Source organism: Anser cygnoides, chromosome 1, assembly GCF_040182565.1.
Source record: "Anser cygnoides isolate HZ-2024a breed goose chromosome 1, Taihu_goose_T2T_genome, whole genome shotgun sequence".
NCBI lineage: Eukaryota > Metazoa > Chordata > Aves > Anseriformes > Anatidae > Anser > Anser cygnoides.
The window spans coordinates 49,255,859-49,281,504 of NC_089873.1; the positions used below are offsets into that span (position 1 = coordinate 49,255,859).

Consider the following 25,646-nt stretch of genomic DNA (forward strand, 5'->3'; position numbering starts at 1 on the left):
TACTGTTCACTGCAAATAGGGATGCTCAGAGCTATTGCTTCCAGGTAATCTGCAGGATGATAAAATGTTTTCTTGCATGCTTGATTCTGAAAGGCTTTGGCTTGAAAACTCATCTCACTAAGGTTGTTTAAAACATTTTCTATGAAAAGGAGCTACCTTGAAGTACTTACATGCTAATTGAGATTCAGAAGACCAGTTATCATGTATTAGAAGTCTTTTGAAAAATACCCATCTGTAAGTTTCTGTGAAGTCAAAAACTTGGTAGGGTGTTTTCCACAGCATCTATTGTACAGCAGTAGGCTTTTGTGGGCATTACACATGAAAGAATTATTTGTTGCAAACTCTCTCTACTGCTGCAGACCGAATTTTCTGTTTCTTTGATCTATGCTGTACTCAGAAAACCAATGAATGGCAGCAGTCAAAAGAGACTTCTGGAGGTCCCTGATTGAACCCAGTGCTCCAAGAGCAGGTCGTTCAGTGTTTTATCCAGTCAAGTTCTGAATATGTTCAAGGATGGAGACTATGCAACCACTCTGGTCCCCTGCACCAATATTTGACCACCCTAATTTTAGTAAGGTTATCCAAATATCTAACATGAATACCCCATGCTGCAGCTTGTATTGTTACTTCTCATCCTTTCACTGAGCAACTCTATAAACTTTCAAAAACTTTCCCTGTTTTTCACAGAGTGACATGACAGCTTGATCTGGTGGAATGCTGATCTGGAGCTTTCTGATTGTCTTCTCTGACTCCCAATACCACTAAACATCAATTTTTGGTTGCACTATTTTTAAATATAAGTTGACAGCAGAAACACTTGCTCCCTGAAAATTCTGACAACGCACCGGTGTTTCTTCAAACAGAAGATTTCTAGCATTTCCTATGTTATCTTCTTGATGCTAAGATTACCGAAAAACCATGCAATTGTGGTCTCAGAGATTGCAGTTTCATTTGAAGAAACATGGTTCACCTCAAAGACAAATTTGTCTGAATCTGTTCAGAGGTGTGACATTAGGGCACAGTTCTTTTTGTTGCGCAGCACTGTGTTTGAATCGTGATTTCATTTTTGTCTTGAAAGATATTTCATCTGGACAAGCGGCCAAATGTCAGGCACTTTTATATTGCAGATTGCAGGCATCTGGCTGTCTTGTTGGGTAAGATTTATGCTTATACCTGCTTCTCCATTTTCTAATTATGGACTGCAGGAAGAAATGTAGCCCCCTGAAGGCTACCCTTACCTCACTGCATCGTGTGCTGGTGTCTCATCAGAAGGGCAATGAGTGCAGAGGGGAGCACTGGCAGAAGAGGACTCAGTGGCTTTCTTCCTCCTCTGCCCACCATCCCCTAAACATCACTAGCAACCTTATCTTCTGCTTTCCATGTGCCCGATGTTGCATCTTCTCCTCTGCCACTATAATTCTCCTCACGTGGGAAGAAAACCAAATCCACTGATGCATGGGCTGTGCCCCTTGGCTGCTCCCTCTATGCCAGTGATGGTGGGGGGCGGAAAATATTGGGTGCTCACTCCCTTCACCTCTGCTCCTGTCGAGGTAGTGGAGGAACTGTAAGGCAGCAGCTGGGCTCGTTTCTGCCAAGCCCCTGCTACAGCCCTGCTGCTTCCAGTGCCGTTTCAGACGCTGGTCTTCTCCAAACAGGGAAAGCAATCAAACTGCCTGGGCTCTGCTTCCTGCTCAGGCAAGGAGGAAAGGCTCCTCTCTAGTGATTCTGCAGCAGCTCCCCAGCGAGCGGCCTGTGACCTGCCACAAAATGGTGCCTGTGTGTCCAGAGATGTGAGCCCTGGCTCTAACAGGGTGACAGATAGCTGCAAGAACAGCTGTAGGAATCAACACCCCCAAGCGGGACCTCTGCGCTACACGTGGAGTTAGGGGCACATCGTGGGAGCCTGCTGGTAATGAAAGGGAAGCTGATCATCTTCTTTACACATTACCTTCTTATTCCAAGCTGTCCGCCACAACAGCAGTCTGAGCAGAGATAAATACAAAATAAAAAAAGGAAAACTGTCTGGACTTTCCAGTAATTTTAAATAAAACATGTAACAGATGCGGTGCCAGAGAGCTGGGGTTTGTTGACATCAGTCCCCGGTATATGGGGCAGTTTGTATGGGACAGTCTAAACTTCCTGACGTCCTTTTGCCACATTCTTGAGCTTGAGAGTAAAACTCTCCCTCTGAGTGACAGATATAGGCAAGTCAGTCTGATTTCCTCTGCATCTGGCAGATAGAATATCCAGATGTGACAAGAAACAGTCATGCAAATTACTCATCCTTTTCACAGTTTGGTTAATTCTTGGCCTCTCTCTGACAAGTTGTATGTTTGCTTTTTCTTCCCTGCACCTGCCCAAATACTATCATAGAGGTTCATTCTGGCCCTGCCATAACAAAGCATAATTCTGTTAAGCCAGTGCCCACTACAGAGACATTTAGGGACATTACCTGCTAGTGTTAGCCTCCCTTCATGGAGGAGAAGTCTGCTCGCTGAAGACAAAAGGTTTTCACTGCTGTTTTCTCTCAAGTTTTGTTTCAAGCACTTGACCACAAAAAGAGAAAGTGAGATAGAGAAAATGAGGAATCTTGCATATCTGATTATGAACCGGGAGGCACCCAGCAGTTGAGCAGAGACGACATGTACTGTTATATCAGACTAAACTCACCGCACAGCTAATAACTGATCGTGTTTCTTCAGCAGTGCTTCTTTTTAAATGTTTAAGGTTTTGAAATGTTAAGCTGGATTTTTCTTTTCTGGAGTGAGTTTAATGTGTTTTGCAGCTCTGCACACGAATAGATGTAATCCTTGAGGCGAGGCTCACTTGATGACGCTACCATAATGCTGGTTAAAGTCTGTCTGTCTGTCTGGGTAAGGGAGCAACCACAGCAGAAAGGTGCATCTGTTCCCAGGGACACTGTAATTTTTTGTAATGGTATTCAAGTAGGAATTTCTTTGGGTCAGCTTGAGGAGTGGAAGAGGAAAATAATTTCTGTTTGCTGTGTTGCTTATAAAAATGTATTAATAGTTATATTTATCCTATTTCATTCTGCCCTCTAAAAGTAAACCCTGGCAGGTCCTCCTGGTCGTACTCTCTCTGATGCTAGCAGAGAGCAACCCATGCTGCCATCCAGGGGACTGTGCGCAGCCTGCACCTTCAGCTTCAGCATTTGCAGTGCTCAGGCTGCTCCTGCTAGAGCAGAGACACCCACAACAGCTAGAGTATAGACATCCAGAAGTCTTTAGGTAACACTGTAAAGATAGGAAACTATGCCTTCCTTCCACAAGAAAAAATGCCCTTAAATTGCTTACCTCTGGGACAAAGAATCTCTTGTCACGATCCCAGATTTGAGGCCAAATTATGACCTCATGCAGCTGCCGGAACTTCTGAAAGTTGTCCAGCCACTTGACTTTGCCTTCCAGATCCCCTGAAATATGTAAAGCATCAGTTACTGCCAGTACTGGCAAAAATAGGCCTGTTTCTAGAAGATGTTGAATACTGATTTTCTTCAGTGGAAGCCAAAGATCCTCATGTATGAAACCCTGGATGAAGTCCTTGCCTCACTGAAGACAATGACTAAACTCTTCGTCGGTCAGCAGAGTTTCCCAGAAGAGCCACACCATATAGTGAGAAAAAACGCTTTATTTTTCTGAGACCTGTTCTGTGCTGGGTCTGTTTGTTGTGTGGCTGTAAGGCCAGGCTCCTCACAAAATCTGTCGATAAGAGAAAGGATTCAAGTCTCTCTTGTAGGTGGTCATTCTGTCATTGGAGTATTTATCCAGGAAGCAGGAGCTCTGTGTTTATCTATGTCTGGAAGACACGTGCTTTGTCTCATCTCCCGAAGAGGTGTTTAAACCTTCAGCCTCCAGGATGGGGAGAAGAACAGCAGCATTCAGTCCTTCACAGGGTCACTGCTCCATGAGCTGTCATTGTTTTTTGGACTGGACCCTGATTTGCAAGGAGGACCAGAGCTTTAATCCGTGCTCCAATGTCACACTTAAATCTGGTGGGTACTGGGGAAACACCTGGAAAGAGCCCCTGCCCTTTTTCCTCCACAAAACTCAGCAAGAGCAGGAAAAAGGGTCCTTCTCTCGCCCAAAGGTCAGCACTTGGAGGTCATGCTGAGGAGCTGAGAGGTCCAGACTGGGCAACAGTGGCCCCTTGCTGTGCACCTCCCTGTCCCTTGGGGCGTGCAGCACCCTGCTCTGCAGGTGGGGATGCGGTCTGCCAGGCGCCTCTTCCTGCCAAGATTGGCAGGATGGGCATTTTCCCAAATGCTTGTCTTGTCTTTGATTTGCGTGGGCTGCGATATGACTTTAGAGAATAAACCTGTCTCCTGATAGGAGACCATAAGGCACTTACAGCTGTGTTTATGGCTTCCTGAACAAGACTGAATTAATAATTTAATTACTTAAAACAGAATCCAGGAAAGAAAAATCTGCCTGGACCAATCCCTCCTTTTTCTACAATAAGTAGGAAAAATCTGCAGCTGCGATAGCTCTTCTGCTACTTTACGTGGTAGGACCCTGTCATTTAGCAAAAGGTCACTGGCATAATATCCCCCTTGTGAGTGGTATTTCATCCTATTAAGGGTTAGTCCCAACAAATCCTCCCTAGACATAAATCCAAGTCAAAGAATTCTTTGTTTGAGATTTTTCTTTATTTGTTCCAATTTGTGATCTGCTTTTAATTGTTTCCATGTCACTGCAGATGATTCTGAGCAAATACAAGTGACTCACTGATTTGGGAGTCCTGTGACCTTGCTCAGAGAGCACAGGGGCGGCACCAATCATTTCCTACAGAATGAGGAAGGACTCAGGATTGTAGAAAGGCATGCGTGTCCTCATTGCATTACTGCAGGGAGACCGGACCCGTTTACACTCAAAGCACATGCACACAAAGACACACAGCTTGCTAATTGTTAATTGCATACTTGACTTTTAACCTTAGCTACTTACGTATGGACTTTTCCACCTTCTCTTTAACTGACCAGATAGAGCCTTTCTCCGTTTCATCAGTGCTCCTCTTCCAGATATTGTTTAGGAGGAGGGGATAGCGGGTCAGTCGATGCAAAGGAGCGACCAGCAGCTCCGGCAGGTGCAGTCTCTTGCACTGTTCGTTTTGTTCACACCACTGCTGAAGACAAAGAACACTGCTCTTAGGCCTCCTTTTGCTCTCTGGCAGGTAGGTAGCAAACAGCTTTATGCATCATCAGCTGTAATGAGACAAGGGCTAATTAAAGACCAACTTCTTTCACAGTGAGAGCAAGGGCAGTGTAAAGGCTCCGCCTCTTTACAGGGGGAAACACGCTGCACCTTCCCATTTCAGATGCTGTGGCCACGCTGGTGGATGAAGCTGTGTTCTTATTTGTTTGCCATTTTAATTTCATCAGGAAAACCTCAGTCTCACTTGAGGGCCAATTTTTACGTTCAACTGCTACTTTCCACTGATGACCTTTCTCCTAGGCATGAGCGTCTGAAACCCTTGTCAGAGGGAGCGATGTCCCTGGAAGCTGCAGCGTTTGAGGCTTTTATGAAAAGAAAAGCCCTCTTCTTTAGGTTTCTCTTGCTAAGCTTGTAACGTTGAAGATCAGTCTTAAGCTTTTACACTGGTCTGCTTATGATAAGTCAGAAATAGCAGAGCCTCCTCCCCACGAGCCCTGCAGCTACCCTGGATGCAGTTAGTGCTTTCAGGCAGACACAGTGTCAGCTGAGACAGAGCCTGCGCTATTGTTTTAACTTTACAAAGACTTGCCTGATAGATCTTTTCAGCCTTACATGAGGGAAATAAACATTCATCTACTGGTAGTGGTTTGATACCAAGTTCTACATTTGTTTTATCTGTAGTCAAGCCAAACCATAGAGCTAAATCACTGCCATTGCAGAGTGGTTGCTTGCTGTGCTGTCCAGGATGCTGCTTCGTATGAGGGGATGTGGATTAGCGAATACCCTTGAGCCCGGTCATCTTCTAGAGCACGTAATACCCTATACACTGTGATCCCATTCAACATTTAAAACAATCTGATACGCTGAACATGTATCAAAAGAAAATACATTAGAACTGTATTACAATGTGGCTTTTTTTTTTCTTGTATCCCTTTCACTTTTTTTCTTGTATCCGTTTCACTTTGTTAAAGTGTAGGTCACTGTGTCAATGGATTATGTGCAAAACATCACATGCTCGATGCTGGCAGTATGTATTCTCTGCCTGCAGAAATGCAGCCAGATTTTCCCTTCTAGCTTTCCACTCTTGCCTGTTTTAAATTACAAATATGGACTTTCACATGCACAGCAGAACATACACTCTGAAGGACTTCATATGCGTGATTATTCCCTGCAGTTTAATTATCTGTGTAAAATGCTACTTAAACAGTTTTGCTTCCAGTGAACTTTTCTAGCCTGCTGTTAAAACCCTTTCATAAGGCAGAAAGCCTAAAGATAACAACAACAACAACTACAACAAAACCATCACTTTACTTTCAGGTAGATGCCAAAATCTTCTCTCTGTCTCAGGTTTTCCAAGTAGAAGACAGCGGATGTATAATTGAGGCAATAAATCTGGTGCGTCTGGCAGAGCTCACCCTGGAAAAACTGCAAAAGAGGCTTGGAATCTTGTCAAGAAAGAAAAACGTCATGACAAAGGCAGGAACAACCCTTTTGGTTTTGTAACATGGTTTTACCTTAGATTTCCTTGTACCTAGGGAAAGGGTCTGTGCCCGCCTCTCACTTAGCAGACACAGGCCAAAATGCATATCCCATTGAGATCTTAATTAATCACTTAAATACATCTGTGGATCTGGTCCATGAAGTAAAGGAAGGATTCACACGATGATTGGAAGGAAGCAGGGTACTTCTGGAGACAGGACCAGGGTCTGGCCTCAGGGAAACCTCTCCCACAGGGTGAAAAGCTTGGCTCTGTTGATGGCAATGTCTCCACAAGGTCTGGGCTGTGGTTCCCCAGGAAAGGAAAATCTTTCCATGCTCTGTTCCACGTACAGGGCAGCTTTCCTTGACCACCTCAGACATGTCAATGAATAAAAATAAAAATGTCCTACTGACAGGAGGTGCTTGAGGCTAAGACCAAACTGCCTGTGACAGATGGCATGTCCTTGACTGACTTGACTGCTTTAAGGCAACCTACATGCTATGACAAATGGTCCATTGCAAGGATCTGCTGAGATTAAACAAGAATGCTTCTGATTATGTTACCTTTCTGAGTATGGAGATGAAATCCGTAGGCGACCCTGACTCGCTGACATGTTCCTTCACAATTTCAAAAAACCTTTCCACAAAACTGAGACTTATCTAAGCAACGGGGAAAAAAGAGAAATTAGTATGACTGATCTGCCTAAGTTTAAGACAACTTTATTTCTCATTCCTGGTCTCTTCAAAGGCTTCAGACCTCATGAGGCACCTATGCTTGTCTCCCTGATGTTGCCAGAATTAGCATCAGAATTACACCCAGAGCTTTTTAATCAGTCTGAAGATAAAGTAAATCTATACAAATACCCAGTTATGTCATGATAATAGCACATGACAAAAGCTTTGAAACAGGATTGTGGTTATTTCGGTAGCAGGTGTATTTGATAGGAGTCAACATCGTAAATTACAATGGATGAATGGTATCTACTGGAAAACATTGTGTGTGACAGAGCTGTGACAACTGAAGGAGACCACATTCTTTTGAAGAGGACGCCATCTTTCATACTTTGAATTTGTTTCATGCTCTGGGAGGTGTGGGAAATTTCTATAAAATGATATAAAATGAAACCCCCATATTCCCTGTAAGTTAAATTCAAACGTTCTGTGTGCCCACACTGTCAGTCAGAAGTGGGTGAAAGCCTGCTACTAAACCCCTGCTTGCCTCCCAGACTGTTTGCACTCATGTTCATGACCAGACTGAGCTTTAGGCCAAAGTTTTGGTCAGTCTCAAAGACAGAGCTGTATACGTTCAGCACATTGGCAGGAACCCAAACTCTACACTGCCCATGGTTAGAGCATATAGCAGCCTCGGATGTACAAGGGGCTTCAGATGTGTTTGAAGGATTTTCCAGGTGTTTATCAACCTTGTCATCTTCTTCAGGCATAGTTCTGAAAAATTTTCTTATGTTACCTTGTTGCATTACCTGGTATTTCCCTGTGACAGGAAGGTAACAACACCCTTTGTGATACTGTTATGAGTTGTTGTTTTAGCTAGATGCATTGCTTTGTTTAGTGTACTTATGGGGGCAAGGTTGCTTATAGGACAAGGGTTCTTCTTTCATTTTAACAAGGGTTCATTTTGCACCTTTTACAGCATGCATTTTTTTCATGGATTCAGCCTGCTCTCAAGAAGAAATGCATGCTGTAAAGTGCATGAAAAAGGCATAAAAGGCATTGAGAGAAGCTACTTTTTCCTACATTAGACCACTCTTTTACGTATAACTATGCACAATAAATGATCCTTTCTCATCCTCATTAATATGGGCAACAAAATGAAAAAACAAAACGGAAAATGTATTGAAGATAATTCTCCCAAGTCATGATCAAGCTCCAGCCAAGCTCAAAGCATTTGTGTTCCCAGAATGGCACGCCTTTAAGTAAGAATGAAATAGATCAGAAACTACACATCAGCTGAACTCTAGTAGATGGCTGCTTGTACGATTTTTGTCCACGACAAGCACAAGGTGAAACACATCAGCTAAAATCTCTTTCATTCTACTTCTGAATATGTTCAGCTGGTGAGTGGGCAGCTACTGAGCAAAGGTGACTTACTCATGTATTTGATCTCTAGTTAATTGTCCCTGCTCTGAAGAGCTTTCCTGCTCTTTTTGTTTTGCCTAAAAAGTGAGATGTTAGTGGTTAAGGCAAGGGTGTAACAGTAAGGGAAAGAACTTGAAATAGCCAATTTGTTTAAGACATGTGATATGATTATGAACAGACATTAAACTTTTGCAGCTGAAGAGCCCCTTCCAAAAATCACTTTGCTGCTATGGTTGAGGTGTTTGTTGGGTTTATTTTTGTCCCATAAAAGAGCTCTAAAGACAAGAAAAACTTCCACATTGCTAATAAAGCTCTGTAAAAGCAATTCTGGACTTATCGGCTGCTTTAACTTTCAGGAGCTGAAAATGATCTCCAAGCATCTGGCCACAAGTGGCAAAGAGTGAGAGCACATCACAGCCAAGCCTTGTCTTCCCCTTCCTTCCTCCTGGAAGCTGGAGGGTGAGTAGTACGTGGATGCAGAGCATCAGCTCGGTGTTGGGGATAGCCACGCCGGAGGAAACCCTGGCTGGAGAGGGATGGTCATCATTTTCTATTTCCTTGCTCTACAAGAGTGGCTTAGTAGATAACAAGATCTTTGTGCCCACATGTTTGAGAAAGGAAACTTTTTATTGGAGTTATTTTATCATTCTTAGTTTTGCAGTAAGAACTGTGTAGTTGATGTTTACTTTCACAAATCCTTTTAAAAGGACTTTACTTTTGAGAACTTGTCTCAAACTCCTGTTTACTTCAGAAACAACTGTTGAATGAACTCTCCTCCATGCCTGTTTATCTTTTGCTGGAGGCATGTGGAAATTTGTACTAATGACCCCCATAGAAATACCAAACAGAAATGATGGAAAGACTAATTATTTGAACTCATTTCCTATCACGGGCATTGAATCTGAATAAAGACCTTACTGATGGATCCTCATCTCCTTTTATTGGACTGATTGGTTTCTAATCTCAGTAAGATTCCCCACTCTTTTTTTTTTTTTTTTCACTCACCTTGTTTAACTCCTCCAAGTTTGCAAATAGTTTCCATAAATCCACATCCAAGAGAAATTCTTTACTCTGGAGGTATTTTAGAGTGTTCATAAATATCTTTAAAAACAAAACAAATGCATGTTATTTAGCAGTTTTGCCCATTATATATATGTAATTTTATATATGTGTATATATATATAATTATTTTAATGAAAAGAACATGTAACTCTTTTGAAAAGATCTTTTGATTTTGGAGAGAGCAGAAGATGATGCTGTGAGAAAATTTTTCTGCCATGCCTGAAGGCTAAACAGGGCTTTGTGTAAGGAGCAGGGTATGAGTGTTGGCTCTGAGGTCTTCTGCAGCTACCACTTAAGTAGCAACGTCCCTGCCATGTTCTCTGTCTGACAGGGGCTGCTGATCTCCCTGCAGGTCTGTGTGAAGAAATTAATAGCATCAGAGTTGTAGTGTGTAGGAGTTAATAGCATCAGAATTGTAGAATTACAGAGTTCTGTGACTTTTCTAAATGCTTTCCTTCTTAACCCATGCTACACAAGTTGGAGTTACTATGGAAAAGAAAAAAAATGTTGGAATAGCATAAGCAAAGGACTTGTGAAGGCTTTCATCTCTTTGGATTGTTCTATTAATCTGTGTTGAGTGAAAACTGCATTTGTATTTATTGGCTGCTAAGATGTTATATTACCTAAGCTCTGACAGTGATCTTGGAGCTGTGCTGAATCTGGCCTGAAGCTGAAAAAGGCTTAAGAAATGTAGATTATTAAGTGGAATTTTTAGTATGCTTGTGAAAAACATTAACGTAAGAAAACCCATCACCTATGTGCTAAGACTGAAGAACTAGCGAGAGTGTTTGCTTAGCCTTGCATAATTCTTTAGCTGCCACAAACGGTTGACCTGAGAACTTAAAGGGGACTTATGGCGATAAAGTTCCCTATGGGTAGTCACTGAAGTCGGTGAAATACTTGAATGCTGGGAAATACTTAGAATAGCAAGTATCTCTAAACTGGACACCTAAATTCAGTGTATTTCTTTGGCAGCAGAGTTTGGGAAGCTGGTGTGGACTGAACACAGGTCATGTGGGGCTGGCTAAGGTTTGTCTTTGAGGTGCTGTATAAGACTCAGAAGGGGGGCTGCATGTCTCCTGTTATTCTCATCCTTCCCAGGATTCACCTTTTTTACCTTCTCAGATCGCTAACCAAAAAGTCTATAAGTAAGGACACTTCCATCCTACCTTGGACCTGTTGTTCCCTTTCTCCCTTTCCCATCCCTTTCTGTGCTGCTCCACCAAGGAGGAATTCAACCCACTCCCTATTTATCCCCTTTACTTTGTAGTACTTATTGTACTGTCTAGATTGCTTACTCAGCAACAGATAAGATTAGTGAAACATTTTCTCTGTTTTTCCTTGAACTAATAATAAAACTGAGATTTTTTTTTTTTTTTGGGGGGGGGGGTGGAAAGTGAAGGAGGGGCTGGGAAGCAAGAGCCTATCATTCCCCTGTAGATGCCAAATGAGAGGTTACAGATGGCTTTATGTCTGCTGTGCTGCAACAGGGCAAATAATGTTTCGTCATTCTTGAGAAATGAAATCTTAAGTTACCATCTTGAGAACCAGCAAATGATCCAGAAAGTAAGTGCATTCACTTGTGAAAAGTTCCCACACCGCTTCTTCTTTTTTCACTTCCAACCGGCTGTTGACATCTTTCTGCTCAGTCTGTTGAGCCTTTATAAACTCGTGCCAAGATTTACTCTATTGATTGAGGAAGAAGAAAAAATGATTGACTGTCACATCAACTCCTTCAGACTGTATGAAAAGAATCTATGATCTATTTACCCATGTACATAGTCTGGCTGACAGTATTAGCAATTCTTCTGCTGAAAGCTTGAAGTTTTCATTAAAAATATTAAAAAACCTGACATTTTCCTCCAAAATGTTCATAACATAAACACAGCGAATTTGAAAGTAGCACAGAATGATAACTTATGTTTGTAGGATGCTGTACCAAAAAATAGTGGGCAGCTTGCAAAGGCTAATGAATGTAATATGTTGTACTGGTGCTGCTGGAAAGCAGAGATGGAAGATAGCCTCCTGTTTTTCAGATAGTAAAATCAAGGTACCAAAGGACTTTCAAAATGCATTTCATATCCAGATTAACGTAATAAAATATGGTAACTTGAAAGTAAGACAAAAGTTTTATCTCCATCTTTTAGAGCTTAACAGATAGCTTTCATGGTACAGTATACTGAGTATTTTGATACCTTGAAACAGCAGAAATCATATGTGCCGCAATCTATGATCTTAAGAGTTGAAAGACAGTTTTCCAGATCTTGCTTCTGTTTGTCTTTACCCTGTTTAACAACAACAAAAAACCACCCCTGATTCATACAGTGTTTTGAAGACCAATAAGGAGTTTACGCAGCTCAATAACCTTGCTTTGATCTGTAAGGAGCTTGCCCTTAACCACGTGATTTTCTTATATTTCCATGCTCTCCTACTCAGAGATGAGACAGCGATGGCAGGTTTATTTGTACTTATGGGTGGTATGTGTAAGTGGCTTTGAGGTGTGGGTGTGTAAGATCTTATTTATGTAACACAACGATCTTTGGCAGGGCAGATCATTGGTATGGCAACAGACAATGGGCTACCACCACAATATGAAACAAATAAAATATTTTTTTTCCTCCAGCACAGCCAGAATTATGGGACAGCAAACTCATATCTGAAATCTTCTTCCTGCCATCTTAGGTATATAAGTCTCGGGAGATTATTTATTTATTTATTTTAATTTGAGTTTTGCATTAAAAATAACTTCTTTGGTCAGCTGCATAGCAGTGTCTGTAAAATGAGCTTTTAGAAAACTTAAAGAGCAACCGGATTCTGTCCATGTAAGGGATCATGAAGGAAAAACAACTGCTTTTGGTTTGGCTTTATTTTTCAGGCCAGCAGTGCCATGTAAAATGTTTAAGCAACGTTTAAGAATCCAAATTTAGTTCTGTGAACTTAGATTTATAAGGAATATCACTAAGTTTTATCTGCTCTCTGGAACTATGTATTCATACTTTATGGATTTCTATTGTCTGAATTTTAGGCACTGAGCTTAAACCAACTTTGAAATATGTATTTAGCTACATAATATTTGAAATTCACAATTTAAGCTGAACTCTTAGTTCTGCAAGATATCTTGAAAAGCGATGCACCACGCTTAACCAATGCACTGAAAATGCATTTATATATATTAAATTTTATGCTGTGTAATAATATCAGAAATCACTTGACTAAATATTAACTGTATTTTATTGCAAATTTCAAATATTTCAAAGTCAAAACTGTGGTTTAGGCTGTGCTCCTTGAAATTCTATATAAATGCCGTCAAACGAAGTCGGAACTCATATGTGCTAATCCAAGTATTTGGTTTACTTGCATAAACTTTTCTTTGACAGTAGAGATTTAGAAAATAAAATATAAAAAAAAATGGGTAGGGAAGATTCATGATTACATCTTCAGGGCTAGAAAGTTATCAAGACACTTGCAAATGATTTTGAAAAGAAATTTAGATACCATTGCAAATGAAAATTTTCATAACAGAAGACAAGGGAATGTGTTAGAAAAGGAAATTAACTGAAGGGTGTTGGTGTGTGCTTTCATTGGAGAGCATCAGAGCACCCATGAGGACAGGAAAGGCATAAGAATGCATCTAAAAAGCCAGCTGGAAAGGTGAAGCTTAAATACCTTCCATATCAGCCAAGTAAAGTTTGGGCTGGCATGCAGAAAATGCATGACACAATGAGTCTGAAGCAAGAATGTGACTGAATTACCAGAATTACCAAGGCTTTTGCCTGGGGCAGCCTCTCAGGGGTGCGGCTCAGGTGGATGAGATGCAGGATGAGATGCAAGATGCAGGGCCATGACCCTAGTGACATTACCCATGGCAGAGCCTGCCACAGCCACCATGTGCTACCTCACCCTGTTGGGGTTGGGGGATGAGGGTGCTGGCTGTCTTCTCACACGTTACGTGCAGTGTCACTGGGGGCTGTGCTGGAGTCAGCCTACCTTCATTGCAGATGAACGACCAAGCAGGTGCTCAGTCCCAGACGTAGCTGAGAATGCCATGCTCAGCTCACCTGCTGGCTGCCTTTCTTCAAGGGAAGTACAGTGAAGAAACTCTTTTTACCCAGGTTCAGGTTAGTTGTGTGAGAAAGCAAGGTCAGTGCAAGGGAAAAACATGGTGAAATACTCACAACTCCTCTTTTGGCAAACGGCCACCTTGGCTTTTTGGACTCTAATGGGTAAAACAAATGTATTATCAGTAAAGAAACAAATAGCTAAAAATAAAACTGTTATTTATGTTTTTTCCCCTTAATGAAGACCAATATACCATACTTTACTTGGCTCAAATTTAGTACTTTTTTTTTGTCAGTTCGTGCACCAGACTTAAAAGCCATTAAGGCTGTTGGGATGATGTCTGTCTTTGATGGGATCTTGGCTGATGCTGAACTTTCCTGCTTGCTGCAGATGATCAGTTTGTGACTGATAATTTTTGACATGGGGAAATGCATCATAACTCAGGCCAGTTCTTAAAGATATCCATTGTTTTGAAAGAAGAATTAGCCTACATCTTCTCATTAGTGGTGTCTTGGAATTATGCAGGTACTTATGGTACTTTGTACGAATCTTTTAAATTTGCTATACTGTAAAAGTATCGTTGTCTGTACAGAGTACTCTCTACAGCAGTAGGAATGAATATCTTTGTGGAAAGTAGTGTCCATGGGGTCACAGCTGTAAAGCGCCCATGTATAAGCAGTCCTAAAATCCCCAAGCCTCAGAGCTGTCATGGGGCTAGCACAGTGGTGCAGGCTGTAACTCATGGTCCTCAGAGAGGCCCAGGGAAGGCGGGGAATCCAGATGTAGGAATGCCCTGGTGGGAGGCTAGAGATGGCTATGGTTGTACAGCAAGAAATATGGAAGGATTTTCTAAATTTATGTTACCTACCTTCAGGCCTGTGTGTCACTGGGAATTGCAGTTGGAACCTTCTCCTTTTGAATTTTGAAGGCCTTGGCCATTGTTTCTGGATATGGCTGGATTATTTGCTTTTGTGAAACTGCTGGTTATTTATTTTTATAAATAAATATTTATACAAATAAATAAATATAAGTTTATATTCATAAACCTCATTTATTTATTTTTTTTGTGGAAAATTTTGATCTCTGGTCACCAGCATATTCTAGTCTTTGGCAATCACCTGTGCACTATACTGTATTCCACAAGAGAGATTTGTAGAAACTGCTCACAGGTCTACACTTCTGTGTTGGAAGGTCTAATGAACAACATGTAGCAATGAGTTGGGTTTGCTACCTTTGTGATTAGAGCACTAATTGAAAGGGTAACATGGGGCTCTCTCTTTCCTCTGCTCAAACATCAAGGCCCTGGAATGTGTCCAGAGAAGGGTTACGAAGCTGGTGAAAGCCCTGGAACACAAGTCCTGTGAGGAGCAGCTGAGGGAACTGGGGTTGTTTAGTCTGGAGAAGAGGAGGCTCAGGGGAGACCTTATTGCTCTCTGCAACTACCTGAAAGAAAGGTGTGGGGAGCTGGGGGTCAGCCTCTTCTCGCAGATAACCAGTGATAGGGCTAGAGGGAATGGCCTTAAGTTGCACCAGGGGAGGTTTAGGTTGGAAATGAGGAGACATTTCTTCTCAGAAAGAGCAGTCAGGCATTGGGACGGGTTGCCCAGGGAGATGGTGGCGTCACCGTCCCTGGGGGTGTTCAAGGAACGGTTGGACGTGGTGCTTAGGGACATGGTTTAGTGGGTGACACTGGTAGTAGGGGGATGGTCTGACCAGATGTTCTTGGAGGTCTTTTCCAACCTTAATGATTCTATGAGATAAGCATTTGTAACTCAACTGCTTGCAGATGGAAATCCTGACTTGGGCACTGGATTCTCCTGTGGAGGAGGGACGTAATATGTCCCGCCTCCCTCAACTGCCTCTTACATTTTGCATTCAACAATAAAATGCAGAAAAAAAATAAATCAAGAGAAATTTTTATGAGCACTGTAGGCGCTTTGGTTTTGCTTAACAGAATCCCCCATTTTGGCTCTGCTGTCTCGCGTGTCATCACTGCACCGATCCTCCCTCCCTTCCCAGCCCACACGTACACACATGCCTGTCACAGCTTTTTCAGGGCTCAGACGAGCAAACCCCACCCTGTATCTGACCTGCATTTAGCAGCAGGGCTGCGTGGGGCAGGTAGTCCAAGGCACTGTCTGACACCAGGAGGTCTCCAGGGAACACCTCGAGTCCCGGCAGACTCACTACCACAGAGCTACGCCTGCGCTCGGCTGATCTGCAAGAGGCAACAACACGTGTCATCTCCCTCCTCTCATGGCTGCAGAGGAAATTCCTGAAGTGCTCCTTGCTGATGTGGGAGGAAATGAGCTAAAATCTAAATCACTGTGGCTATGACATAAGGTATTATAGGAAAAATGAGAAGAAAACTTCAGTGATCAACAGCAGATATCCCGTTATCTTTCCAAGTGCACAGTGCTGCTGAGATTAAGGTGTTTGTAGTCACGGCCTGCCTCAGAAGAGGGGTACTCAGAGAATTTAAATATGAGAAATTCCTGTGTTCTTCTAAGATTAAACAAAAAACAAGGTGAGATTTGAGGATATTTTTGGCATTGGAGTTCAAAGGAGTAGTTACATACTATGCTTCTAGCTGACATGTGCCAGTACTTTTGACCTTCGTACAACTCAGGAGATATCAGGAAAAGACAGTAGAGTCTTACAGTTTAGTGTTTGTTGTTGTTGTTTTATTATATTTAACCTTGTAGCTAGTTTGTGTCATTCTCTTTCTAAATCTTTAAAGATTCTTTTTGCTAATTCAGATATGTTGTATTTTGAATATAATGTGAATTAGCAGCCCTGCTGATCTGAAGCAAACAACTCTTTCCAACTATTGTTGTTATTAATGGAGGGCATTGTCAGGGATGTAGATCCATCAAGTGAAATGACACAGGCATTTTGTATCCAACGGTGTGTTTGTGCCAGAGGCTGCTTGCATTCAAATACAGAAATTATTGGTGCATATTAAATACTTTCTTGAATTTTTCTAATAATTCACACCCATACCTAATTGATGGTGTTAGCATATGGTTGCTGAATGACTGGTGCCTGCAGCTGCTATTCAGCTGTCTACCATTGCCTGATGCAAGCAGACTGCATCTGATTTCAAAGGGTCGGTAACAAAGTAGCTGAGGAAGGAGATGCGAAGTGTGTGTGCACATAGAAAAATGATCTTTTTTTAGTCTCCATTTATTGTATGTAGTAATTTTAGTTATTTAGGTATCATTCCTTTGTATTCTTTGCCTAGGCAGATACCTTACTGGGAATATTTAGCCCTTTTCCAACAGTTGATGTGAAACCTTGCATGCGTGTTTTTTTTTTTTTTTTTCTCCTATCCTTTCCCTCTCCTTTCCTTCTCCTTTCCTTCTCCTTTCTTTTTCCCCTCTTTTTTTCCCCTCTTCCCCTTAAGTGCACAAATAGCTACTTAACACTTTATCATCTGGCACGTGATTTCTGAGGTAGAGAACTGGTATTTTATTTGCATACTAGGAAAGGGAGATTACGTTTTTTGTTATCATTTGATGGTGACACTGCTTGCAATTGCCTTAGATAAACCAACTAAATTGTACATTGTAGAGGAAAGGTCTACTCCCAATAACTGACAGCTGCAGGCTGTCAGGAGGGCCAGGTCTGGGACTTTAGCACTTGAAACAAGTATATTAGGGCTTGAAAACTAAGAGCTGAGGAGTTTAGAATGTGCAGTGTATGACTTCTCTAAAAGCTTTTCGTTTTCTGATAGTCCTTCTGAATGGGGAACATAACATCTTTTTATTTATCTTGAGGGATTTGCAGTGAAACTCTGAGTTTCCCCATGAAATTAAACATAGCCATGGTTTGAGAGCTTTTATGGATAGGGTCTGTTTCTTGGTTGTCTGCAAGCCTGCAGCAGTGCAATGGAGACTGCTTCCTGATGAGGTGCTCTGAGTACTACCCAGTGCAATTTTATGTTTTGGAAACAGTTGTATTAAGATACTTCTGAAACCACTTGTGATTCCACTATGTAATCTCTTGGTCAGCTGGATTATTATATAAACTGGATGCTGCAATGTAATACAAGGATAATCCTAAAAGTTGTCACTGCTGTACTGCATAATTCAGGAGATTTATTTCAACTTGGCAAAATTTTATTGTGAATTCAGTGTATTACTGATCTTTAAAGTATCTTGCCTACTTCAATTTCATAATATATTTTGGAGGTTGACCACTTATGTAGATGAATAATGAGAGGCACAGTTTCATTGTAACAGAGTTAAATCTTGTTATTTCCCTAGATAAAAAAGGCCTTCAACTTCAGAGACACATAAGTCTAAACAAGCTCTTAATGTAGGAATGCAAGCCTGTGGTGTGTGGGAGCATGCTAAGGTCACTTGGATGTGTATCTACAATATACCCTTGCATTCTGACATGTCTGGTGTGATTAATGACTTACATGCCTAAATTATGTACTCATCCTTCATGGGTTAAGGTAGAGATACAGGTATCTGTGATCATCTGGCCTGATGCCTGTAGATATATTAGGTATATTAAATGCTTTTGTTGATTTTTACTGGAGAAATGAAACTACTAAAGTGCTGCGTGATGCAATTTATCAGTGTTAGGGTCAGTATGCAATGTTTTACCATCTTTTCTTGCCTGCTGACCCCGTAGCTTTGCCTTTTTTCATTCGCTTGTGTTTGATTTTCTTACTAAGGGCAGGGTGCTGAAGTGCTTGAGTGGAAGGAATGCTTGTACTTTAGGGATGAATTTGATCACAAGAGGAGATATCATCTGTGCAATAATTCCTCCTTTAAATCTACTTGTTTTGTGAAACAAGATAATGTCATGGGTTCATGTTACAAAGATATGGAAAATTATTAAAGATGCTGAAGCAGCTCATGGTCTGGAAAAATAAACACCCTGGGTATAGTTGTTTCTAGGGCATGGAGAGTTTCAGATGACTGCTTTTTAGAGTGTGTGTCCCGATATGTTCATAATCTTAGCCTAAAAAGACCTTTAAATGTCCCAGAGAACAGACATCTATATAAATGCCCATACTTAAATCACATGCCTGTGATTTAAATGAATACCACATAGAAGCATTTTTGGGTGGCCACGGTATTGAAGCAGTTGTCAGTTGATGACACTATTACCCAAATGGCTCAGGAGGGGTATTTGGACTCCCTGCTTTAAAGAGTTTGCAAGACACCTTATGGGTATATGAGACACTGAAAGAGGAAGAGGAGTACTTCAAGATGGCTGAGCCCAGCTGTCTCAACTCACAGAAAATGAGCTGCCTTAGCAGGTACTGAAAAGACTCTTCTCTAGCAGTATGTCTGTAGGAAATCGATCCAGTTTTGCACCCAGTCCCTGATATACTGAACAGGGTAAAGAGAAAATGAGCTCAGAGTAAATTTAAGACTTTTAAAATCAACATTTCCTTCCACTTTAGTTTCTTACCCTGTCTCCACCACATACACCTCTCCCTCTGCTGCACCTCTGGTTCTTCTCTTTGTTTGTTTTGGTTGATTGTTTTTAATCAACATCAGTTCAGCATGTTGCCATGTTAACAGAAATGTACTGCCATTACTGAGAGCTGCGTGAGGGAAGGCTGCTTAAAATGAGTGCTGCTGCTTAAAGAAAGGCTTTTGAAAGTACAACCTGAGGGTGGGGAGATGTTCATTAAAACTGAGAGACAGCAGCATGTTTTTACCCTGGATAACATATGAGGCAGTGTTGGAGGAGGGTTGCCAGCTGTCCCAAAGTTCTTCTAGACAGAGGGAATAATCTGACACTTCAGCAGTTTTCTCTGGCTATGATAATAAGGGATTAGCTGTTAAGAAGTTAGACTAATGGTTTGGGTAAGGGAGGAGCTGCATAGAGTCCTTGCCCAGACCACGGATCAAATTCAACTTGACAAAAAAGTTAAAAGCAGAAAATGGGGATTATTGTTTTACATTTCTGCACATTCAAACATTGGTCAGAACAAGAAATAAAAGTTGTAGTCCATCATCTAAACCTTTATTTTTTTTTTTTTTTTTTTTCCCCTCTTTCTTTCCTGCTGGTATACAAGGAATAAAGCTTGCAATGTTCCCTGTGTGATTTCTTGATTTTTTTCTTTGAATGTCTGGATGGAAGCCCGGAGGCAATATCCTAGCTGACATGCTGGTATACATTGGATTCCCTCTGAAGCTGCCAGGCAAATGGCATCAAGAGAAGGTGTGTGCACTAAATGTTTCATATTTTCCTGTTTTTAGCCATTTGAAAGTGGTATTCTTCAAATTTTCACCTGATTTGCTACTAGTCACGCAAATCTTCACCCTATCAGTGAGCCATGTTAATGCTTTATAGTTCTGCATGGGATCAGAGCAGGCTGTTCCCATAATAGTTGCAGATAAACTTTTTTTTAACAAGTAGACACAAAAATCTCTCACCCCTCCCTGCCACCCATCTCCTTCTCCCCTTTTCTACTGTAAATTCAAAAGGTTAAAGAGTGGATTGGAAATTGCAACAATCCAGAAAATCTAGGAAGCCTCTTCTACAGTGAACGTGTTATTTCAGGTGCATGCACATATTTGTTAAGCGTTGTCTAGGGAACTGTGTTGCATGTTGATTCATGGACTGTTCCAGCCTTCTCCACCCCCCAGTCCCAAACATAAACATACTTGATACATAAACCTGTTGGCAAACTGCTAGTAATAAAAGAGCTCGTACCTCAAAAATGTGTAAATATGGGGAAGAAGAGGAGATACAGCTCAAATAATGATATATGCTGCCTTAAGAAGTGAAACACAGGAGAGAGGTAGAGTCACAAAACCAATGTACTGCTGTTCGTTGTGAGGCTCCTTCTGTCTTCTCCAAGCCTTGCTCATCAATGCTTTTAACGTACCTAACTCACCTGCATGCCCCCCCTAAAATCTGAGAGGGAATCATGCAATAAAGTGAACACTGCACCATCAGTGGAAGAGGTGTTTTGTAGGATTAACAATCAGCAGCAGTCCTAGATCTGCTTTGCTTACATCTGAGAACAATATTCAGCTGTTGTGCTAGCTTCTTTGCTCTTTTTTCCCTCCCACAAAGTTTTGAAGAATGCCACTCAAGATTATGAGATGTTTCACATTCTTCAGGCAGAAATTTGACCCTACTAATCCAAACAGCCAGACCTTTTGGCAGTTAGTTCCTAGTGCAGAGCTCTCTGACAATCCAGCTGAAATACTGCGTGAAATATAGCTAAATATGTCAGGGAGAGGGCCACCTTCAAAAGAAAATCTCATTAAAAAGTTTAGTATAACAAGCTGGTGACAGGCACATCACAAAGTAAATCTACAAATTAAAACAGAATTCCACATACATGCCTCATTGTTCAGATTGTCTTAGTGAAGTTGATTCATTAAAATATACAGAAGTGAAGCTTAGAATGAGGTAAAACAAATATATGCATACCTTTGTAGAGGCAGTCCACTCTTCTGAAAAAAAAAGTAAGATATCCTTGTTACTTGGTCAGAAAGCAAGCAAGTAATCTAATGTTGTGAAAAAAAGAAGTACTGATTCGTTAAGAAAAATATACCACATACACCGAGACACTGGCTAATAATTTCCATTATGGTGGAGAAAGGAGCAGAACTCATTTGATATCCAAAATGTTTTCAATATTTGATGGGGAGAAAGTACCTTTGGTTTGTGGAACAACACTGACCAGTTATTAAAGAGACAAGTACCTATTTGACACCATCCTTGTTCAGTGAAACCTGTCTGTGCTTTGCATGAGGAAGGAGTCAAGATGTGTCTCAATATAACTTCTTGTGCAATTGTTGCAAGGTCTTTGACAGTGAATCTGGCAGCAAAGCTGGCTTGTGTAGTGCCTCTTCTTTTCTCCTCAGGGTCTGTTATAGGGTAAAGCTGAACAGAAAAAGCTGACAAGGAAAGGAGGAGGGCTAGCTCCTCTTTTGCTTCTTTTTGTTTACTGACTCTGGTACTCACTACACCAGAGTTTCTTTTTTTTCAGAAAAGATTGCACATTTGGCTGCATACAAATGGAGGGGGGCAATGAATGGCAGAACTAGGTAAGAGGATGCAAAGAAAGGGAATGGGACCTTTCTTAAACCTTAAGGTTTGCTTCAGTAGTAGAAAACCTCAAATTAGGCTCAACTGTATTGAGTGACTTAATTCTCGGTTGTGCTAGGGTAAATAATGCTATTTAGTAAAACAGAATACAGAGCTGCCCGGGCTTATGGAGAACCCTGCTGAAGGACTCTGGAAAGAATATAACCTTCTGAAACTCAGGCCTGTCCTGGATAAGTTGCTTAGTTTTGTTCTTTCCTAGCCCCACAAGCAGTTATACTGGCCCATCAGGGTGAATGGACAGAGGTAGGAAGGAGTGGCCGTGCCACTAGCAGTAGACTAGGCCAACGTGGTCACTAATGGCTGGAACCGTGCTCTCTTTTTGATTTGGAAAGAAAAATCTCCCTTACTGATGAGTGTAGAAGTTGGTCTGTTATAGTAATGGAATATGGGCTGGGTGGCAGTTCAGGTTAAGAATTAGGCCATAGTGGCTCAACACTGAATATGCAAGACTGCAAAGGAGGTCGCATCATCCCATTCCTCTTACCTGGATAGCCTCCTGTGGCATATGGCTGGGGCGGGGAAGTCTCCTAGGCAGCGTGACAGAGTTGACTTGCCAAGAGTTTTGGAGCATCTCATTGGGACTGCCATCACTGAGAGGATCTTTTTGGCTTGACAGCTTTAATCTGGGGCTGGCAGACTCTGGATCTACTACGGTTGTTTCAGACTTTGCTTTGGAAGACAATAATTTTGCATGGACACAAGAAGGCAAAGACAGTGGGGAAGATTTAATGCACCGGGGTGGACTTTTACAAATGTGGTGGAGAGAGCTAGTGTATTCCTTTTGATTCCCTAGCTGAGCTGTGTTAGAGGAGTCCTGAAATGTTGATGCTTGTGAGGCAGAGGCCATCCGTAGACGCCTTAAAGTTGGAGAAGTGGAAATTCTGGCCAGAGCATGCCGGTCAAACTGGAAAGGTGTATGATGGCTCCCAGTGCACTCCTCTGTGGGAAGCTTCAGGAGAAGTGAAGACTCAGTATACCCACGTCTTCGAGTGTAGTCACCTGTAGGCATAGTGGTGTCCATACAAGCTGATACTGGTTGTGTTTCACAGGGACTGAAGACATCTTCTGGACTGCTGCTACACAAAACAGTATTTTCTTTACGAAGATCCTTTTCACTTTTTAGAAGTTCCATATTGATGCAGGTTCCTTTAACTAAGTCTGGAGAATAATCGGAACTTTGTTGTTGCATCTTTATTTGTAGCGTGAGGATTTATAGCTGTGTGCACCAAGGAAAAATGATCAGAAAAGGTTTTTAGAAACTTGCTGTATTTTTTTTTTTTAATGAGAGAATATATAAATTGAACAAGTCTAAACAAAATAACATAGATATGTGGACAAGTACAGAAACTATTGCCTGCAATTTGAGTCCTGCTTAAATGCAGGTTTCAACAGCTTCAGGACTGTATTTCAGTGAACTGTGAGTGTGCAAGCAGTGTCAGCATCAGTCAGCAGAACTAATTAAATTGTAAAGACTAGCTGTGTATTTAGGAACTGTGCTCATCTGGTGCTGCAGCCACCTAATTTCCTGTTGCTACTCCCCCTAAATGAGGCTGTAACACTGCTGTACACGGGATAAAAATGAAGTTGCTAACTCTCAGGACTCCTACTGGTTGCTAAACGGTTTACATACAAATACTAATTACTTGCTGAAAGATTAAGCAAATACAATTTATCATTTATGTAAGGTGAGTCCAATTATTCTTTTCTTTTCATCAGGAAAAGTATTTTGTAGTAAACATTGTGTATATGTAATCAACTAATGAAGAAAACAATTTATCAAAGAAAATTATCTTTTGATTGATGAGTAAATATGTTCTATGACTCATGAAGCTATTTTAAGGTATTTTGATGACTAGTCTCTCTAAAACTGGACTGACATTTCAAATTATAACTGATGATTATTAAACCTCTTCAGCTTCTTTAATTCATCTGCTTCTTTTGCTAGGAGGAATCTTAAAGCTGTTCATGATTGCTGGCTTGGTTGGGCACTGTTATTTATTAATTTATTAGAATGAGTTTATTCACACATACGTTGGCTTTTTCCTTGAGCTATTGAGTATCAAATGTTGAATATTAATTTTAAGTGACTTTGTAGACCTCTAAGATTGATTTGTCAAATGATAAGAAAAAAATGCTTTCATCAAGTTTGCCAGTTCAAAATACTGTTATCTACAAACTCTTCAGCCAGTAGAAGACAGTCATTCAAATGCTTACAGGAAGCAAAAGCATATATTTATGATGGAAATGGCTTCATTCACAAGTGTAGTGAATAGTCACAAATACATTAGCATCTGCTCATTCTCCTTTAATAAACAGAGGTTAATTAATGATAATGCTCATTAAAATGGACATAAAATCACATTCAATATATATCATGAGTTACAGTAACGAGTAATGATTACTATATTCCAATTTTTAGTAAAGATACAATCTCATACCATTGCTGTGAACACATTACTGCTATGTGATCTTTTAAGACTTCTTTTTTGTGAAGTGCAATTACATCTAGATATAATAAGGAAAGAAGATTGCACAATTTTATAGACAGATATGGAGTTTCCAGATACTTATGTAGAACTCTGTTGTAGAAATAGAAAAGATTAAAGACATATTTTCATGGAAGTTTCATATTAAACTTAACAAAAAAACAAAAACAAAAAAAAATCCCAAAGGTAAAAAAAAAATTAATTTTAAAGTAGAAACTCAAGGAATTGTTCTTAAATGTCTCAGCAGCAAAATATTTGTAAAGAAAATACAGTGTAAATAATGCAGAAATATCCCCCACACATGCAGAAAAATCAGTGTATATGATTAAACTTACCAAGCTAGCCAGGTGAAGGTTTACCAGCTTCCAGAATGTCATGTCCTTTTCATGTGCAATTAAGTCAAATTTCCAACGAGTGCTTGATTAACTGCATATTAGGCTTAGGAGCAGAGACAGTGTTTTCTTTTTTAAAGCCTCCTTACTGAATGCAGTTATAGGGAACTAGTTTTTCTTCTTGTAGATTTGTTTCTAGGGGATTTGTTTATCAGGTCAGACGGAAGTGGCTTCAGGATCAATGCCCATTTACAAATGGTAACATGATCCATACATTTTATTAAACTTAATTCCCTATATAAGTCTTATTTTACTTTTCATATTGATAAGTTTGGCAAGAGAGATATCAGTCAAGTACATAATAAACAGAAAGGGCAGATGAAATGCCTCCACCGCTCCAATGACACATTTTTTGCTTGTCTTGATTCATTCAGCTGGATCTAACTATGCATTGTTCATCCTTCATGGAGGAATAGTGGTGATAAATCCCTCGGTTACATTACTTACAATCAGATTTTTATTTTAGCAAGTGTGCTGTCTGAGTAATTCTGAACACAGAGACATTTTAGCATTGGAGTACTTAGGAACTCATCTTAACATCTATAATTCATATATCCCCTGTGCCTGGCACTCTTTACAGTTGTGTGTAGTGCATAAGCAGACTCATCCACTGCCTAACTGGAATCTTCAGAATGTACTTTAAAGCTGATACTATGATTTTACTTCCATGCATTCTTATGTGAAGGTATTTAGGTAGCCCTTTGCAAGCACCAGTCCCCAGATCAGTACATGGTCTACCAGACCAGACCTTAGTCCTTCTCATGGAAACCTCTTCCTAAATCTAAATCTAGCCCCAGGTTCCAAAT

At 40.8% G+C, this 25,646-nt stretch overlaps 1 protein-coding gene across 1 annotated transcript in view; it reads right to left on the minus strand.

Moving 5' to 3' along the window:
- The window catches only part of PLEKHG7 (pleckstrin homology and RhoGEF domain containing G7), a 32,153-nt gene extending 8,582 nt beyond the window's left edge, over window positions 1–23,571 (minus strand). Inside the window, exons 1-12 of the mRNA XM_048061060.2 lie at window positions 22,447–23,571; window positions 21,282–21,304; window positions 15,956–16,083; window positions 13,982–14,022; window positions 12,002–12,091; window positions 11,343–11,492; window positions 9,750–9,845; window positions 7,212–7,307; window positions 6,480–6,593; window positions 4,962–5,136; window positions 3,315–3,430; window positions 2,453–2,546 (exon numbers count right to left, since the gene is read on the minus strand). Coding sequence (XP_047917017.2) covers window positions 2,453–2,546; window positions 3,315–3,430; window positions 4,962–5,136; window positions 6,480–6,593; window positions 7,212–7,307; window positions 9,750–9,845; window positions 11,343–11,492; window positions 12,002–12,091; window positions 13,982–14,022; window positions 15,956–16,083; window positions 21,282–21,304; window positions 22,447–23,151 — 1,828 coding nt within the window. The 5' untranslated portion in view covers window positions 23,152–23,571. The remainder of the gene's footprint in view (window positions 1–2,452; window positions 2,547–3,314; window positions 3,431–4,961; window positions 5,137–6,479; window positions 6,594–7,211; window positions 7,308–9,749; window positions 9,846–11,342; window positions 11,493–12,001; window positions 12,092–13,981; window positions 14,023–15,955; window positions 16,084–21,281; window positions 21,305–22,446) is intronic.
- Window positions 23,572–25,646: the final 2,075 nt, after the last annotated feature.